The 15,171-nt window shown below is 58.8% G+C and overlaps 4 protein-coding genes across 4 annotated transcripts; 1 reads left to right on the forward strand and 3 right to left on the reverse strand.

Moving 5' to 3' along the window:
• Positions 1-5: 5 nt before the first annotated feature.
• Positions 6-1,171, forward strand: HRG_02372 (dienelactone hydrolase family domain-containing protein; the record flags this gene model as incomplete). Its single annotated transcript, XM_044860843.1, has 6 exons — positions 6-69; positions 128-170; positions 234-274; positions 338-489; positions 551-676; positions 746-1,171. The coding sequence occupies 6 exons, from the start codon at positions 6-8 to the stop codon at positions 1,169-1,171; spliced, it is 852 nt and encodes a 283-aa protein (XP_044724476.1).
• A 351-nt stretch (positions 1,172-1,522) lies between these two features.
• On the reverse strand, positions 1,523-4,329 carry HRG_02373 (mechanosensitive ion channel domain-containing protein; the record flags this gene model as incomplete). The annotated part of the gene is made up of 3 exons (XM_044860844.1): positions 1,523-2,494; positions 2,561-2,802; positions 2,862-4,329. 3 exons carry the CDS (start codon positions 4,327-4,329, stop codon positions 1,523-1,525), a joined length of 2,682 nt encoding a protein of 893 aa, XP_044724477.1.
• Positions 4,330-7,390: 3,061 nt separating this feature from the next.
• On the reverse strand, positions 7,391-9,761 carry HRG_02374 (sugar transporter domain-containing protein; the record flags this gene model as incomplete). Its single annotated transcript, XM_044860845.1, has 4 exons — positions 7,391-8,661; positions 8,773-9,356; positions 9,431-9,529; positions 9,727-9,761. 4 exons carry the CDS (start codon positions 9,759-9,761, stop codon positions 7,391-7,393), a joined length of 1,989 nt encoding a protein of 662 aa, XP_044724478.1.
• Positions 9,762-12,400: 2,639 nt separating this feature from the next.
• HRG_02375 (ARS binding protein 2 domain-containing protein) lies at positions 12,401-14,415 on the reverse strand (the record flags this gene model as incomplete). Its single annotated transcript, XM_044860846.1, has 3 exons — positions 12,401-13,276; positions 13,325-14,032; positions 14,083-14,415. The coding sequence occupies 3 exons, from the start codon at positions 14,413-14,415 to the stop codon at positions 12,401-12,403; spliced, it is 1,917 nt and encodes a 638-aa protein (XP_044724479.1).
• Positions 14,416-15,171: the final 756 nt, after the last annotated feature.

The following is a 15,171-nucleotide window of genomic DNA, read 5'->3' on the forward strand; positions in this document are numbered from 1 at the left end:
GCATCATGTTGGTCAAAGAGGAACACGTCGACGTTGCCTTGTCGGCCAACGGCAAAGACAGCAGCATGCGTACCGCCTGTCCCCTACCCTCTCCATCACTCTCCCTCGCTCGCTCATGTCCCGCCAGGACTCTTTCTCTTCCACCCGACCATTCCCGGCTATCCCAACGCGCAAGTCTTCATCTTCCCCTTTGCTTTGATGCATACATCTCTCTGACTGGCTGGCTGCTTCAGTCGTTTTCCCGGTGTCTGCCTCTTCAGCGAAATCTACCAAGGTCTGCTGCAGTCTCCTTCACCCCAGCCGCCGCCAATCCAGCTTCTCACCACTCTCCAAAAAGTCACCGGCCCCGTCGCCCGCTTCGCCCGCCAGATCGCCGGCCACGGCTACATCGTCGCCGCCCCGTCCTCGTACCACGACTTTGTCGGCCCCGAGCCTCTCAGCTACGATGCCGCCGACACGGATCGCGGCAACAAGTTCAAGGTTGAAAAGGTGCGCTGTTTTCCGATCCGCCTCCGACATGGGCATTGACGACATCTTATCCAATGCGCAGACTCTGGAGTCTTACGACGCAGACTCCCGCGCCACCATCCACCACCTCCTCTCCTTGCCCACCTGCACCGGGGCTATCGGAGCAACCGGCATGTGTCTCGGCGGACACCTCGCCGTCCGCGCCGCCGTGAGTCGCACCGGTCCCTTGTCCTTCAAGTAGGACAGATGCCCTAACATCCCCATGTCCAAACCCTAGCTCGACGCCCGCATCAGCGCCTGTCTCTCATACTTCGCCACCGACATCCACTCCCGCACCCTCGGCCCTCACTCCTCCCCCAACACCTCCGCCACCCCACCTCCCGGCTCCGTCCACACCCTGGATCTCTTCCCCAAGCTCAGCGGCGAGGTGGCCATGATATTCGGCATCAAAGACACCCACGTCCCTGACGCCGGCCGGGACCTCATCCGTGCCAAGCTCCGCGACGCCCGTGTCGTCTTTAGCTTTCACGAGTTTGCCTGGGCTCAGCACGCATTCATCAGGGACGAGCTCAGCAAGGGACGCTACGACCCGGCCGTCACAAAGGTCTGCTTCGAGGTACTGCTGGAGTTGTTTGGGCGTGTACTCAAGACCGACCTGGGTCCCAAGGACGGTACCGTCGCGCCCCCTGAACATGTTTGCTGAGCAGGGCATTGCAAACAGACAGTAGTTGGAGCGTCACAGTGACAAGGACAAGAGGTCATCGGAAACATATTGACGTAAAGTATCTGCGATACCTTGACGACTAAAAACACTTTTCCGCATCCAAATCGGTCTTCTGCCCATGGCACTCCACAACCCGTGCCGCAGGCAGAGCCGACGCTGGGCCAAGGCCAGCATGACTATGTTCAATGCCTCTTGCGCGCCTCCAAGATGCACAAGCACATATTTGCGTCTGAAAAATTGCGTTATACCAGCTCCAGCCTGGTTGGTTTTGATGAGTATGTATTGTATTCCGTGCTCCGTCCCCAGCACCGTCCGTCATGCAATCGACCACTAGCGATGGCCGGGCGTCAATCCTCGCGAGTCCTTGAACGAGAAGCTCGGTCCCCGGTGCCGGCCGGGCTGGGAGCGCTGCGAGGCACTTTGGTAGAGGCCTAGTCGCTCCTCCTCTGCCACCTCGAGCCCGGTCTGGCCGCCGCGGTAGGGAGAGGACATGCCCGTCTGGGCTTCCTCGTCGAATGTCTCCAGCCGAGAGCTGACCGCATGGGGCGCAGAGCCGGCGTAGCCACTCTCTGTGGGCGTGAGGTTCCGCAGGCCCTCGCCGGCCTTTCGCCGGCCGCGCGTGCTCGCTCGCTTGATAAGCTCGGTGCGAACGGACTCGATGTCCCGCGACCGACGGTGGTCGTCCATGTCGCGAGGCGTTGCAGATCGGTCTTCGTTTTCTCGAGGGCTCCAGAGGCTTTCCGTCTCCACAACGAGGTGACGGGTGTTGATCTCCGTGGCGGCATGCTGCTCGTTTGCGCGAGCCTCCTCTTCGGTCTGGTCGGCGTTCGTGGGCACCATGCGCGATTCGTCCTTCTTCTTGGAAGCCTCGTTTCGGGCAGTTGCGGCGAAATCATTGGAGACGGCAACCGAGTAGGAAGGATTCGTGGGTCCACCCAATTCCTCGGAGCCGCCGCCCGGTCCGTAGATGGGAATCTTCTTGAGCGCCATGGTCAAGGCACACATGAACTTGGACCGACGAACGGCACGCACGCCGTCGTTGTGCCAGTTGGACTTGTGCTTAATGCTGATGTAGAGCACCATCTTGTCTAGAGCGCCGATGCCCGCCACGCTGATGTTAAAGTCGGGCTGGAAGTCGCGAGCATTGTCGGGGGATCGGACAAAGTCCTCCATTTCCAGTCGCAGCAGCTCAATGTCTTCAAAGGTCGTGTCAAAAGAGACGTTGAGCTCAACCGTTTCCTTCATGGCTTTGCTGCGAGATATGTTGTCGACCCAAAGATTATTGAGCTGGATGTTCGGTACCTGGACAACGTCAAAGAGTCAGCCACATGGCAAAGCAGGCCAGAGATTTCAGATGGATCGGCTCACCTGTACCACCTGCATGAGATCGATGCGCGTAAATACAGTGTAGAGAAGGGAAATCCTGTCCACCACCATTTGGACTTTTCCGATGTCGACCCGGTCGCCAACGTCATAGGGATGCTTGACAAAAAGAAAGATGCACGAGCCCAAGAACTCTTGAGTAGTGGTGGCGAAGACGAAAGACAGAGACAGGAGGGCCGTCCCGGCGCTGGCAATGACTTGGATATAGCTGCTATTGAAGAAAAAGACTGTTGTTGCGAGGCGTCAGCCGTGGAGGCGAGTGCAGCGCGCAAGGGGGGGGACTTACGGAAGATGAAGATAACAATCAGGAGGACGACGAAGAGCAAGACCTTGTCAAAGACTCGGAGGGCCTGGCCAATGTCCTTCATGCCCTCGCCAATGGCCTTGCGTTCTTTGCCAACCTCGACGACCTTGCGCATCATCTCCTCCAGACTAATGTCGCCGTTCAAGTCGCTGTCGATGGCGTTGAACGCTTCCTCGGCCTCGTCCCGGTACGGGGGACCGAGCACCTCCTGGAAGTCATCAATGTACAGCGCTTCCTTGCCCTCGAGCACAAACGACATCCAGATGCGCCTGCCGAGAGCTTCCGAAGGCGCGCGCTTCTCGAGAGCCTCAAGGACAATCGAATGGGCCGAGTTGGGGTTCAAGACCTGCTTTCCCGTGATTTCGTGGGCAATGTTGCCGACGGCAGATGTCACCTTGTCTCCAAAGCGGCCAACGTCTCCGATGATCTTCATGGGAGTGGCTGCGCCAGCCGCCTTCCCCGCCTTCGCCTTCTTGCCGCGCAACATCATCTCGATGCTATCGTTAATGACGTAGTCCTCTTCGGCAAACTCGGGGCAGTACATGGGGAAGAGGGTGCGTGAGGCATCGTAGAGGAGGCCAAGCAGGTAAATCTCGCGCTTGGACGCCTTGATGCGGTTTGCAAAGGAGCGCTGGTGGTAGGAGACGCCAATGAGCTGCACAATGGCCTTTTCGGCGAGGAGGACAGCCGACGAGGCGAAGAGGGCGGCAAGGATGCGCTGGAGATCGACGACCCAGTTGATGCCGTCCTTGTTGGCGGCTTCGAACAGGTGCTTGAAGGTCATCCAGGACGCCAGGGCGGAGAAGAAGAGGGACAGGGAGATGGTCAAGTTCTGCAGGACGGTTGCGTATTTCCGGACGCCCATGCTGACGATGCCGCAGAAGAACATAAAGACCTTTGGCAGAAACCATGCAGCAATCTTGGCGGCCCAGAGCGAGAGCCAGGAGATGAGAATCCAGAGGAAGAGACTGAAGAGAGAAGGGCCAGGCTTCTCCGGTTCCCCGTTCTCTCCCCGTTTGCTGCCGACGGGAAGATCATATCTGTGTTCCGTCAAGCTGAGGACAATCAAGGGAACGGCAAGAAGGATCCCGACGGGGATGACGTAGACCATGTATCGCGTGACGACGGAGAAGCCGACGATTTTGGCGTAGATCCTGCCGAGGGCATTGACGCTGACGTCGTCAGAGTTGCCGGTGCCAGTGCGGCCGAGGCCCTCGCCGAACTTCCTTCGACGGCCGGCATGGCGATGGTGGAGGCCGCTCTTCTCGGTCGGGGAGGAGTCGTAGCTGGTCGAGGCGCCGGGATTGGGCTTGCGGGCGCCCGTCGTCGAGACGTTGCTCCTGACGTTGGAGAGTGGGATGCCGACGTCGGCCATGTCTTTCGCGCCGCCGCCAGAGAGGGGGATGAAGCCCGAGGATCGCGAGTTTAGCGAGTGGCGCTTGCTGGACATCGGGCCAAGCAGGTGGTTCGAGGTGAAGGGGAGACGGTTGCGAAACGGAACTGGTTGCGTCTAGAGGGCGAATTGTCGAGGTGATGGGCGTCGTATACTGATATCTATGCAGCTTAAGGGTGTACAGGTCGTGTCCAACGCGTGTCGTCGGAGCGATTCATTAAAATGAGAGGCCGAGCAGGGCAGCCGAAACGGTTGAAGGGCCCAGAGGCAATCGAGGACAGGACGCTCGAATTCGTCGTCACCCGCAGAGCTCGCTGAAGACCGGCTCCAGGAAAGTCGGTGGGATGGACGATGCTCGACCAGATTGAGGGCGGATTGTCTAGACGGAGGCAGCGAGTGCCGGGGATGAACGTCGCTGCTAAAAGGAAACTGACAAAAAAAGGACGTCTAGGGAGGGGATGAGGAGAGGAGGAGAGGAGGAGAGGAGGGGAGGTGAAGAAGTCGAGGCGAGAGAACGAGAGTCTTTAGGCAAGGTTGGAGGACGGATGAAGAGCGGGAGGAAACAAACCAACAGGAAACAAAGAAGCGCAGAGTGACGCGTGGGGGTGGGAGGAAAGGAGGCAAGGGAATGGGCAAGGAAAGAAACGAGGCAGAAGAGCGGTAGAGGGGGGAGGAAAGAAGTGGAACAAGAGGTGGTCTGTCGTCTTTTCCAACCTCGTGTCGTCTCCTCCTTGCCATGATCTCCCCAAGGATCTCTCACGCGCACACGCACACGCACACGCACACGCACACACGCACAGTGCCTGCATTGGGTGCCACCTACTTGAGCCCGCAGGAAGCCACAGTGGAGCATGCGGCAGGGGCCCGGCCGGCGGTACAGGCCCTTCGCGTTCCATCCAAGGCATTGCACCGGGAACACGGCCAGCCCTCCTGAGACGCCGAGCTCCAGAAAAGTGGTGGTGGGCGGGGGGGAGGGGCACAGTGCGGTAAGGCGGCCGCCGGGAGCCCTTGCCATGCCCCGGCAAAGAGGCCTGTCACTGGCAGGTGCTGGCGCGGTTACAGCACGTCTTCTGGCAGGCCTCCCCGGGACTCCCCCCTTTCGTCCGATTGCCGCTGCGAGGGCCAGGGGGTGAAAATCTCGTCGTGTTGTTCCGCTGCCCACCATGACATACTCTTGACCCTTGATCTCATTTCATTTTCCATCGCAATGCTCATGGGGAGACTCGACGTTGAATGGATGTACAGCATGCACATGCTCACTCACCATCGCGGCTCCACGCATGGGCAGCCAGAAATGTAAGATTAGAGATTTGGAGACAAAGGCCAGACGCCTGCCCACTCGGTGTTCGCTTGTTGGCAAAAAAAAATAAAAAATGAAACAGGGGACCGGCGCCCGCCTTTCTTTTTAGTAAGGGGTGCTGCTGCGTTTACCCGCGTCCCTCGGTGCCTCGTACGGAGTGCTGTGTAGCCAATCACCTGGGCTAAAAAAGCATCCAGCATTGACCTACTGTGTAGAGCAACACTGTACGGACACTGTACCACTCGAAAAGGGGCCCATCCCAAGTGCCAGGGACATGGACATGCTTGCCTCGAGCCCTTCGCTGTAGCATTGCCGCCGTCCATTCGAAAATGTTCGAGAACAGCATTGTTGTTCAAGTAAAAATAGAAGTGGAGTTTCGCGGAGCTCAAGTCAAGATTTGGTCCAATGCAGGGGTTTTGTTTTCCAGTGCTTCGCGCCCGCAGATTGATTGCCAGAGAACTGACGACAGCTCATTTCCACCCGGCACACTGTCTTGGACGCTCGCGGGCCGCCGCCGCAAACTGAATCAAGGGGCTGCCTGTCTGGCTATGTCATCGCCCGCTGGGCGGGTTGGTTCCATTACGCTTCTGGAAGCTCTCGCTGCCAATCCATCAGCATGACGTTTGCAAGCTCGGCACCTGGACTTCTGTGCTCTTCTCTCGGCGGGACTTCGTTGCCTCCAAAAGTTGTGTCTTGCTTCTTCTGGCCTATTCCATACCTTGCAAAGGCATGTATGCACCACCACCACCACCAAGCATAATGCATCCCGTAGCGAGACTCGACAGCTGGCATCGGTATTGGTAGAGAAGCCGTCACTCCGTAGACTGGCATCTAGCCTGACTGCCGATCCTTGCATTTCTCAGCCCGGCCCAAAAACCGAGTCTCTCGTGCGTCTTCGTCACGGATGGATCTTTTCATCCCCTCCACTCCATCGCCATCCATCTGCATGTACAGTGCGCAGTACCCGGATAGCACAGCAGCTCATGGCCCTCGGTCTGGTATTCCAAGCCCAGCTGAACTGTGGGTTTGCGAGATCCCGTATCGCCAGCCTCGTTGCCTTTGCTCCAACAAAACGTGGAAGCAAACATGGCAGGACGCCCATCAACTGGGTTCCGTCTTGTGCCCATGCCATCACCATCGCCTGCCAATATCGCCTGCCAATATCGCCATCCGTGCTTCACAATTCGTCGTCGGCAGCGCAAACTTCCAACGGCTGAATTCGTTGGTCGAGCCGCATCTCGTTGCAGCCAACGCCTGCGCTCGACGCTGACTTTTCATGTGGGGCCGCACGGGTCTCTCGCCAAGAGCCCAGTTCTTTTTGAGATCGTCAAGACCAACCGCTACCGCCCAGTCGTCCACGTCGACGCCATTATTCATGGGGGATCCGCTCGTCCTCAGCTCATCCGGTTGTTGCCTGTCTTTGCTCAACGCGAATCCGGAACTCAAAATGTCCACTGCTTTATACACGCGAAGTCATCAAGTGTCATTCAATGTACTGTCGCAATAAGGTCGTCATGTCCGCAATGTTACGCGCCGGCCATCGCCGAGTACATCAAGACAGATAAGGTACATCAAAGGGTATCGTGCCACGTCATCGTTCTCCGCTTCCATCTCTTCCTTGCCGTCGTCGTGGTATCATAGAGAATAAACAAAAGAATTGCCCAATATAGGGAGTTCGCTGTATGCCAATCTTGGACGCCAAGTATCGTATTCGAAAGTAATGAAGAGTATTTTTTTTCCAATGCTGGGGAAAAGGGAGTCTGGAATCCGCAAGAATTCCGGACATGAAATTCATATCCACAAAACGTCATCGCAGCCTCACCGAGGAGCGGGGGAGTTTGCTTGGGCTTCCGTCGTCGCCCTACTCGAAAAGCCGGCGAGGTCTTTGATCTCTATTCTGGCCTTGTCGTTCTCGAAGCCGTTGTCTGTGCTTTCTTGCTCGTCTTCCTGGTGGTCGGCCACGTCGAGGCGGTAAAGAGGCTCAAGGGTCGCATCCTTGCGGAGGAGAATCCACCGCTTGAACCACCAGGGCAGGGCCTTGGTGACTTGATACCTCATGAAGACTCTCGTCGGGACACCAAAGATGTAGTCCAGCTCCTCCAGCGTCCGCTGCTTCGTCTCGGGGACCCACAGGAAGATCATGACGAGCGCCAGTATGTTGAAGACGGAATACAGCCCAAACGAGCCGAGGACACCCAGCCGGGCGAGCATCAGCGGGAACGTGATGGAGAGCACCGAGGCCCAGAACAAGCATGTCGCCACCGCCCAAGACATGCCGACCTCGCGGTGCGACAGGGGGAACACCTCGGCCGAGTAGGTGAAGGGAACGGGCCCTTCGCCCGGCGAATAGAAGGCGGCGAAGAGGAAGACGAAGAGGGAGACGAAGCCCATGTGCACCTTGCTGTATTCGTTTGGAATCAAGGTGCAGAGGCCGGCTGCTAGTAGCGTCCAGGCCATCTGGGGAAATGTGAAGAGCAGGAGAGATCGTCGCCCAAAGGTATCAATGGTCCAGATGGCCGGGAAAGCGAAGAGAAAGTTGACGAGTCCAAAGCCCCACGTGGCCATGAGGGCTTCAAAAGTGGTGGCCTGGGTGTCGAGAAAAATCGACGACGAGTAGAATGCGATGATATTGATACCACACATTTGCTGCGCAACCATGACAACAAACGAGGCGAGGGTTGCGCGACGGAGCCTAGGAATGGTGAAGAGCTCGATGAATCGGCCCACGTAGTTGCCGTGGACGATGAACCCGCGCTCGACCTGCAGCTGGACGTGGATATAGTACAGGTCGCGGGCGGCCTGGACGGGACTGTTGCGCAGGCGAAGCAGCGAACCCAGGGCGTCTTGATATCGGTCCTTTTTGATGTACCAGCGAGGCGATTCAGGGCAAAAGAAAATGAGTATGACGAGCGGTACGGCGGGGATAAAGGCCGATCCAAGCTGGTATCTCCAGGCGTACTCGCCTATGCTAAGACCTATCAAGTTGGCGCAGGTGCCAAGAAAGATGCCAAAGGCCGTCCACAGCTGCCAGCTCATGACGAGGGCACCTCGGATGGGCGCCGGAGAATTTTCTGCTGCAAAGATAGGGACTGGTCACGGCGGATTAGTCTCGGAAAAGGGAGAGGTTTGGGGAAGATGTGCTCCGAGGGACAAAGGACGAAGGACGAAGGACGAAGGACGAAGGGACGATGGGAACCCACCTGTCGCTGCTTTTGTGCCCATGCCGACACCCAGCAGGAGGCGACAGCCAAGAAGCTGGACCCAGGTGTTGCAGAAGGCGCAAGCGAGAACGGGCCACAGACAGAAATTGGCGGCGATAAAGATGGTGCCGCGGCGGCCAAAGTAGTTGTTAATGGGATCCGACAGCCAGCAACCAAACAGGGCCGTCCCGATGTAGGGAGCGGCATTGACGACGCCAACGAGGATTTTATCCTCGATGCTCTGAGAGCCGATACCTAGGGCAGCGGGAAACTGAAGATTGGCGCCATTGGAGCCGGTTTGGTCCCAGCCCTGGACAGCAGCGCCGATGGAGCAGGTGACGATGGTGAGGTAGAGGACCTTTGGAACGCGCCACTTGTAGAGGACCTCGTTGCGAAGGACTTCGATTTCCTCGTCGGTCAGTGCCTCTTCGCCCGTGATGTCCTCGTAGCCAGTGGGGTCTTGGGCGACGAGAGCTCCCTTGCGAAATATGTCGCGGTGTGCGTCGAGGCCCTTGAGGCGGCAGAATTCGTCGACATCGGAGAGAAGAGTTCGTCGTGTGACACCGATGAGCGGGTTCTTGATTCTGTAGCGAGCAGAGGGAGAGGACGTGTCAGGAGATGGCGCAGAGGGAGAGTAGATAGGAGTGCATGGACACACCTGGCTTCAACGTTGGCGTTGATGTCAACATGGCGCTCCGAGTCGGGGGGCCGACGACCGGCCTCGGTCGTGGATGAGTTGTGGAAACGGTTGCGCGTTCTGGAGGAGTCAGTCAGGGGTGGGAGGCGACGATGGAGTGGCGGTGGGAACTCGAGGTGCCATGGCGGGCGCATGCAATGTCAGAGCGGGAGGCGGGAATGGCCATTTCGTCCCCGAATGGATTGTGGGGAGAAAGAGGGACATGAGAATGAGAGGGATACGAGAGGAGAAAGACGAGAGCGAGGAATGAGACATACCTTGTGGCCTCGTCGACGACGCTGCCAGATGCCATCGTGGGCAGGCCAGGCACGGGAGCGAGAGCCGCAGTGACAAGGCGCAAAAATCCGGGGAAAGTCGAGGCAATCGAGGGTGGAGACAGGAACCGATGCGGGCCTCGGTCGAGCTACAGTGCAGCGACCGGGCAGCTGAGATGGGGAGCAGGCGGAGTGCGGATTGGTGGTGAGGGTATCGGGCCCAAGGCAAGGGCCATTAAAGAGGGACAGGTTGATCAAGGCGACAAAGGCCCGAGGCAGGAAGAAGAAGAACAAGGTCGCAAGATTGAGCACACGAGCGAGGATGCAGCCGGAGCCATTGCCCAGCGCGGACTGGAGGTGGAGCAAGACAAGCCCCCGGCTCCTGGCCTGGCCCGAGAGCTGTGGAGGGCAGGGTGGTGGAGGGTCTTGGCCGGCGGGGGGGAGGAGGTGATGAGGGGCCCAAACGCGCAAGGACAGTATCCAACGGGCGACGATGAGACTTTTGACTCTCGGTCTTGGGATGGCTTGACGCCACACGACACGGCGTGGGAAAGGTGGAGGCGTGAGATGGTCGCGCAACGAATCACGAGGAGGAAGAGGAAGAGGAGGAGCAGGAGGAGGAAGAGCAGGAGGAGGCGCAAGAACAAAAAAGGCGGCGGGATTGTACTGTATGAAGAGGGGATGGATGATGGCGTCTCGAGGTCGCACAGGAGGAAAGAAGAAGACTGTAGGTACTGTACCTAGATGACAGGGAGGGCTGCACTGCAATGCGCTGCACATTGGTTGTTGTACTGTACGAGGCCTGGCGAGTGGCGCTGACGGAAGCATGGACGCGGGCGAGGCCTTTGCTCGACGACGAGGGATCGATTCATCTCTTGATTGATTGGCAATAAGCTTCAATCAGCTCCCTGTCCTCCCGGTACCGGCTACTACCCTAGTAGGTATAACACGGCATGTCCTCAAACGGGGCGAGTCGCAGGTCAACGCGCGCGCTGGCTTGCATTAGCACGACTGTTGAACCGGTGGGCTTGCACAGAGTCAGGTCGGGTTGACGGGACATGGCACTGTACACGCTATTCCCCCGCCTGAGAGTACAGTAATTACAGTACAGAGTATTGGTGGCAGCTGAAATATTTGCCTCGTACCGTCTCGCATGTAATAGGTCTGCTGCTTCTGAGATGCTCACCATACAGCGGGTACAGAGCACTGGATGACTGGGTACTATGTATTCTTCATGGGACCGGAAGCTTGGGCTCGGGCACAAACTTGAGGAACCTGGACCTCCCGTCGCAAAACACCCGAGTACCGGCTTGCGCACGCACGCCCCGACAACTCGAGGTCCCCTGATGAGCAAAAAAGCCAACAAGTCGCCATTTCCAACCGCCGCATCTCCGCATCTACAGTACGTGCAATGCAGTGAACAATACGCCGTGCCCGTTTGTTTCGACCTGTTGTTATTGGCTATTGGCACAGACAGTTCACGTCTTGCATTGTCGCCCGGCATCGCTTTTATTGTGCTCGGTGACAATAGCGCGAGCCAACCGCCAGCCCGGCCCTAGCTAAGCCTTGTTGGACCCGCTACTACAGTTGGAGCACCCGACTCATTGCGGTTGCTCTCCGCTCTCTCGTCATCTGGCTCGACCTGGGGCGTGTACAGTACAGTACACAAGGGGTACCTAAGGTAGGCAGGTACCTTATCTCCCAGGTGAGCAGTACCTTAGGTACCTATGGAGGTACTTAGTACGTAAGTACTGTACTGTTTTCCTGCAGGCGGTCGGACCAATCGTTGCCACCATTGCCGCTTCCCGTCGTCCTTCTCGCTCAGCCCAACTTCAGCCCCAGATTAAGCGATCCAGTCCGTCCTCACTTCCTCACTCCGCACCCCAGACCCCACCACCATCTCCACCTGCGGGTATTCGTACTCCGTACCGTGTCCTCGACGGCGACTTATTATTAGAGGCCCGGAGACATTCGTTCGCTTCCAGCAACCACCCATCATCCTCCTCTCTGACCCCCTGGCAACCTTTCCCAGAGCTCCTCTCGTTACATGTCCACCATGCCTCCTCCCTAGGCACCGACAGAAACACCTCGTACGCGCTGATGACGCCGCGGCCGGCAAGGCATCAGCATTTCCCACCCCGTTCAATGGCCGCCAATCGCCGTAAGCATAGTACCGTTTGCTTGTACTGTACCATGCGTATAACATGAAGTCCACCACTCTCGCCACGTGCAACATGGCGCCTTGTCCCATCTCCGATGACTTACATACCAGAAGTGCAGTACATACATGCGGATACCTCTCTGCAGCCTATGTTACACCACTGCGCCAGGGCTGACCCCAAATCGCTTGGTCAATCCAGTCACGCCTCCTGCAGCTTCGACAAGTCTGTTCTTGCTTCATGAAAAGCATCTAGTTGCCAGGCGTGCCAGTCGCTCCAATGCACATGATTCCATCGCGGGAGACTCTTCTTATGCCTGTACAGAGAAAATCGAAACAAACAAGCCCGGGGGCCCGAAGGGATATGTGGCAAGCATGCTGGTGATGCAGTAAACCCAAGCCGCGTCAAAGCATTGAAGCCGGCCAAATAACCAAGAATGAAACATGTCGTCAAGATAGGGAGGGGGTATGATGCGTATGCCCAACAGAAAAGCGAGACGGGACACAAGGCAAGCAGCTTCACGGCTCCATCCATTCGCGCCCCAGCGACGTCATGACCTTGGTCCGAAGCTCCGCCAGCTCCGTGTTGCGCTTGTGCACCTCCTCGGCCAACGCCTGGTACTTTCTCTTCCAGTCCTCGGCCGTGAGCGGCGTCTGTTGCTGCTGCTGCTGCTGCTGTGCGTCCGGCGGGCCCGCCTCGGGCTTCTTCCACATGGTGCGCGGCACGTACTGCGGCATGGTGAAGCCGCCCTTGACGTGGCCGAAGCGGTACTCCCAGTCGCACTTGTAGACGTACGAGTCGTCGTTTTCGCCCATGCGCACGCACTTGGGCCGCGTCGTCACCAGCGTCATGGACCCCGCCAGCGCCGCCAGGTTGATGAGAAAGGCCTGGGGCGACGTCGACGTCTTGAACATGTTTTGCAGCATGGCGTTGACCAGCGCCGTCGACTCCTCCACCGACGCCGGCTCGTCCGGGTTGCCCTCGAGGTCCACCCACTCCGAGTCGGACATGGAGCGCACAAAGTACGAAACGAGCGCGTCCACGTTGGTTCGGTCCTCCATCTTCTCAAAGTAGTACTCGGGCATGTTCTCCGGGCCCTCGCACCCGTTGCTCGGCACGTTGCTGGCTTGCTCGTACGCGTCCGTCGCCTCTTTTGCGAGCCGCTCCCAGCCGTTGGACGTTTGCTTCGTCTGCGAGGCGTCTTGCTGCGGGCCCTGTTCAGCGGCGGCGGCGGCGGCGGCGCCACTGCCTTGTTGTCCACTCTCCGCCGGTTCTGTTTGCCGAGGCGATGGCGGCGTGGCCAGGCGCACGGCACCACCTTCTCGTTCCGGGACCTGCAGCGAGATGCTCGGCCGCGAGGGTCTACTCGACCCTTTGTGAGGATTCTCGTGGTGCTGATACGCAGGTGCCGCCGACGATGTGTGAGCAGGCTGGCCATTCACAGGAGGCTCAGGCTGGTAGTGATCCTGCTCCTGCTTCATCGCCGGAGGAGGCCCGGTAAAGCTTGGGTCGACATCCTGAAACGGTTTCCAGCTCTGCGAGGCGGGACTGGGTCCGTCGACGGGCGTGCGGTTGACCGGGGGCCGTCCTCGTTGCTTCGCGCCGGCACAGATGCCGCCTGGCTTCCAGGCAGAAGAGACGTTCTTGGCCCCCCTCCTGTGGCTGGACGGCTTCGGTCTCGAGGGGGTCACGGCGGACCGAGGCTCCAGAGTGTCGTCCCAGAAGGTGCCGCGCGACGATGGCGTCACGACCGACTGCGGCCACCGGCTGAGGGGCGTCTGCAGGGAATCGTTGCGCCCCCACTCGTCACCGTCCTGCTCCGGATCTGCCGCGGCGGCCGGCAGTGGGCCTTGTCCGGGTGGGTGTGCCGACCACGGCTGCGGGTGGTCATCGACCATGGAGGGATCCGAGAGGCGCGACTTCTGGGCGGGGGAGGCGACGGGCTCATCGGCATCCGGTCTTTTGCGACCTCTCTTGGGGCGTATGTGCGGGATGAGTGCGCGCAGGGCCATGTCGTCTTCGACGGCTACGCCATCGCGGACAGGGCAGGCAATGGGGTTGGGGTCGGCGGGAAGGTTGGTCCAATAGTCGTTGGGCATGCTCATGAGATACTCAAAGAAGGCTCTGACATGCATCGAGTTCATCCACTTCTGTCCTTGCATGAGCGGGGGATGCAGCCCAAAAAGCAGCCAACACGTACCTTCAAGCGCACGCCGTACTGGGCCACCTTTTGGGCGCTTTCATCCTTGGAGAGGTCGGGGGGCTCGACGCCGAGGAGCGTCGTCAACTCGGTCCAGGTCTTGATGTCGCGGGCGTAGAAGCGGGCGACGAGGCCAAAGATGGTGAAGGGGTGGAAAACCTTGCCGCCGCTCCGGGGCGGGCTGCGAAAGGCCTCGCGCAAGCTGGCCGTGTCGGCGTCGTGGGGCAGGGCCGGGTTGCAGTAGAAGATGAAGCGCACGTAGGCGTCCTCGATGCTGTCGGCGGTAACGTGGCGGTCGGGGAGGCCTGCCGGCTCCCGTGACGACGAGGGCATGCCGGCGGCCGGGGGGATGGCGTCGGTGTTGGGAGGCGAGGGCATGGCTTGTTGACGGGTATAAGTTGACTGCCGGCGGGGACTGCCTCCGAGGCTGCCTGCGGGCGGAGTGCAAGCGGACTCAATTGGCAGGGCATTGGCTGTGTCTTGCTCTGATCCTTTTGCGCGCGCGCGCTCTCTCGCCGGGAGGACTCATGGGGGTGGTGGTGAGGGTGCAAAGAAGCTGATGTATCAAAGCTCGAGAGAGAGATTGCCACGACGACTGGGAACTCGGCCCAATGGTTTCATTAGTAGGGGTCGCTGTGGCTAGTCTTGGCCGACCCTGGCAGCCAAGCTCGACCGGTACTGGACCTGCTGAAGAAGCCAAAAAAGCAGGTTTGGTAGATTTGGAAACCCGCAGTGCCTGACAGGGTAGGTAGTTACAGTAATTACACAATGACTTGTTCCGGGCAGAGGGCTCGCGAAGGCAAGCAGGTACCGTGGCGGGCGCCCTCCGAGTGAGCCCCTGGGATGAGCTAGGATTGAGTGCTGTGTCCGGACGCTCTCGAGCCCGGATACAGCGCGTGGCAGATGCGACGGGCCCGGCCAAAGAGCCCGGCAGAGCGAGCGAGCCCACCGTACGTACGTACTGTACCTAAGTAGGTAAGGTACTATTACTTAGGTAATCCAGTAATCAAATACTGCCATACAAATACCGTAGCGTGGGCCGTTTCGACTCGGTACCTAGATACCTTAATCTACCTAGTACCTACTCAA

Source organism: Hirsutella rhossiliensis (assembly GCF_020360975.1).
Source record: "Hirsutella rhossiliensis strain HR02 chromosome Unknown scaffold00002, whole genome shotgun sequence".
Taxonomy (NCBI): Eukaryota; Fungi; Ascomycota; class Sordariomycetes; order Hypocreales; family Ophiocordycipitaceae; genus Hirsutella; species Hirsutella rhossiliensis.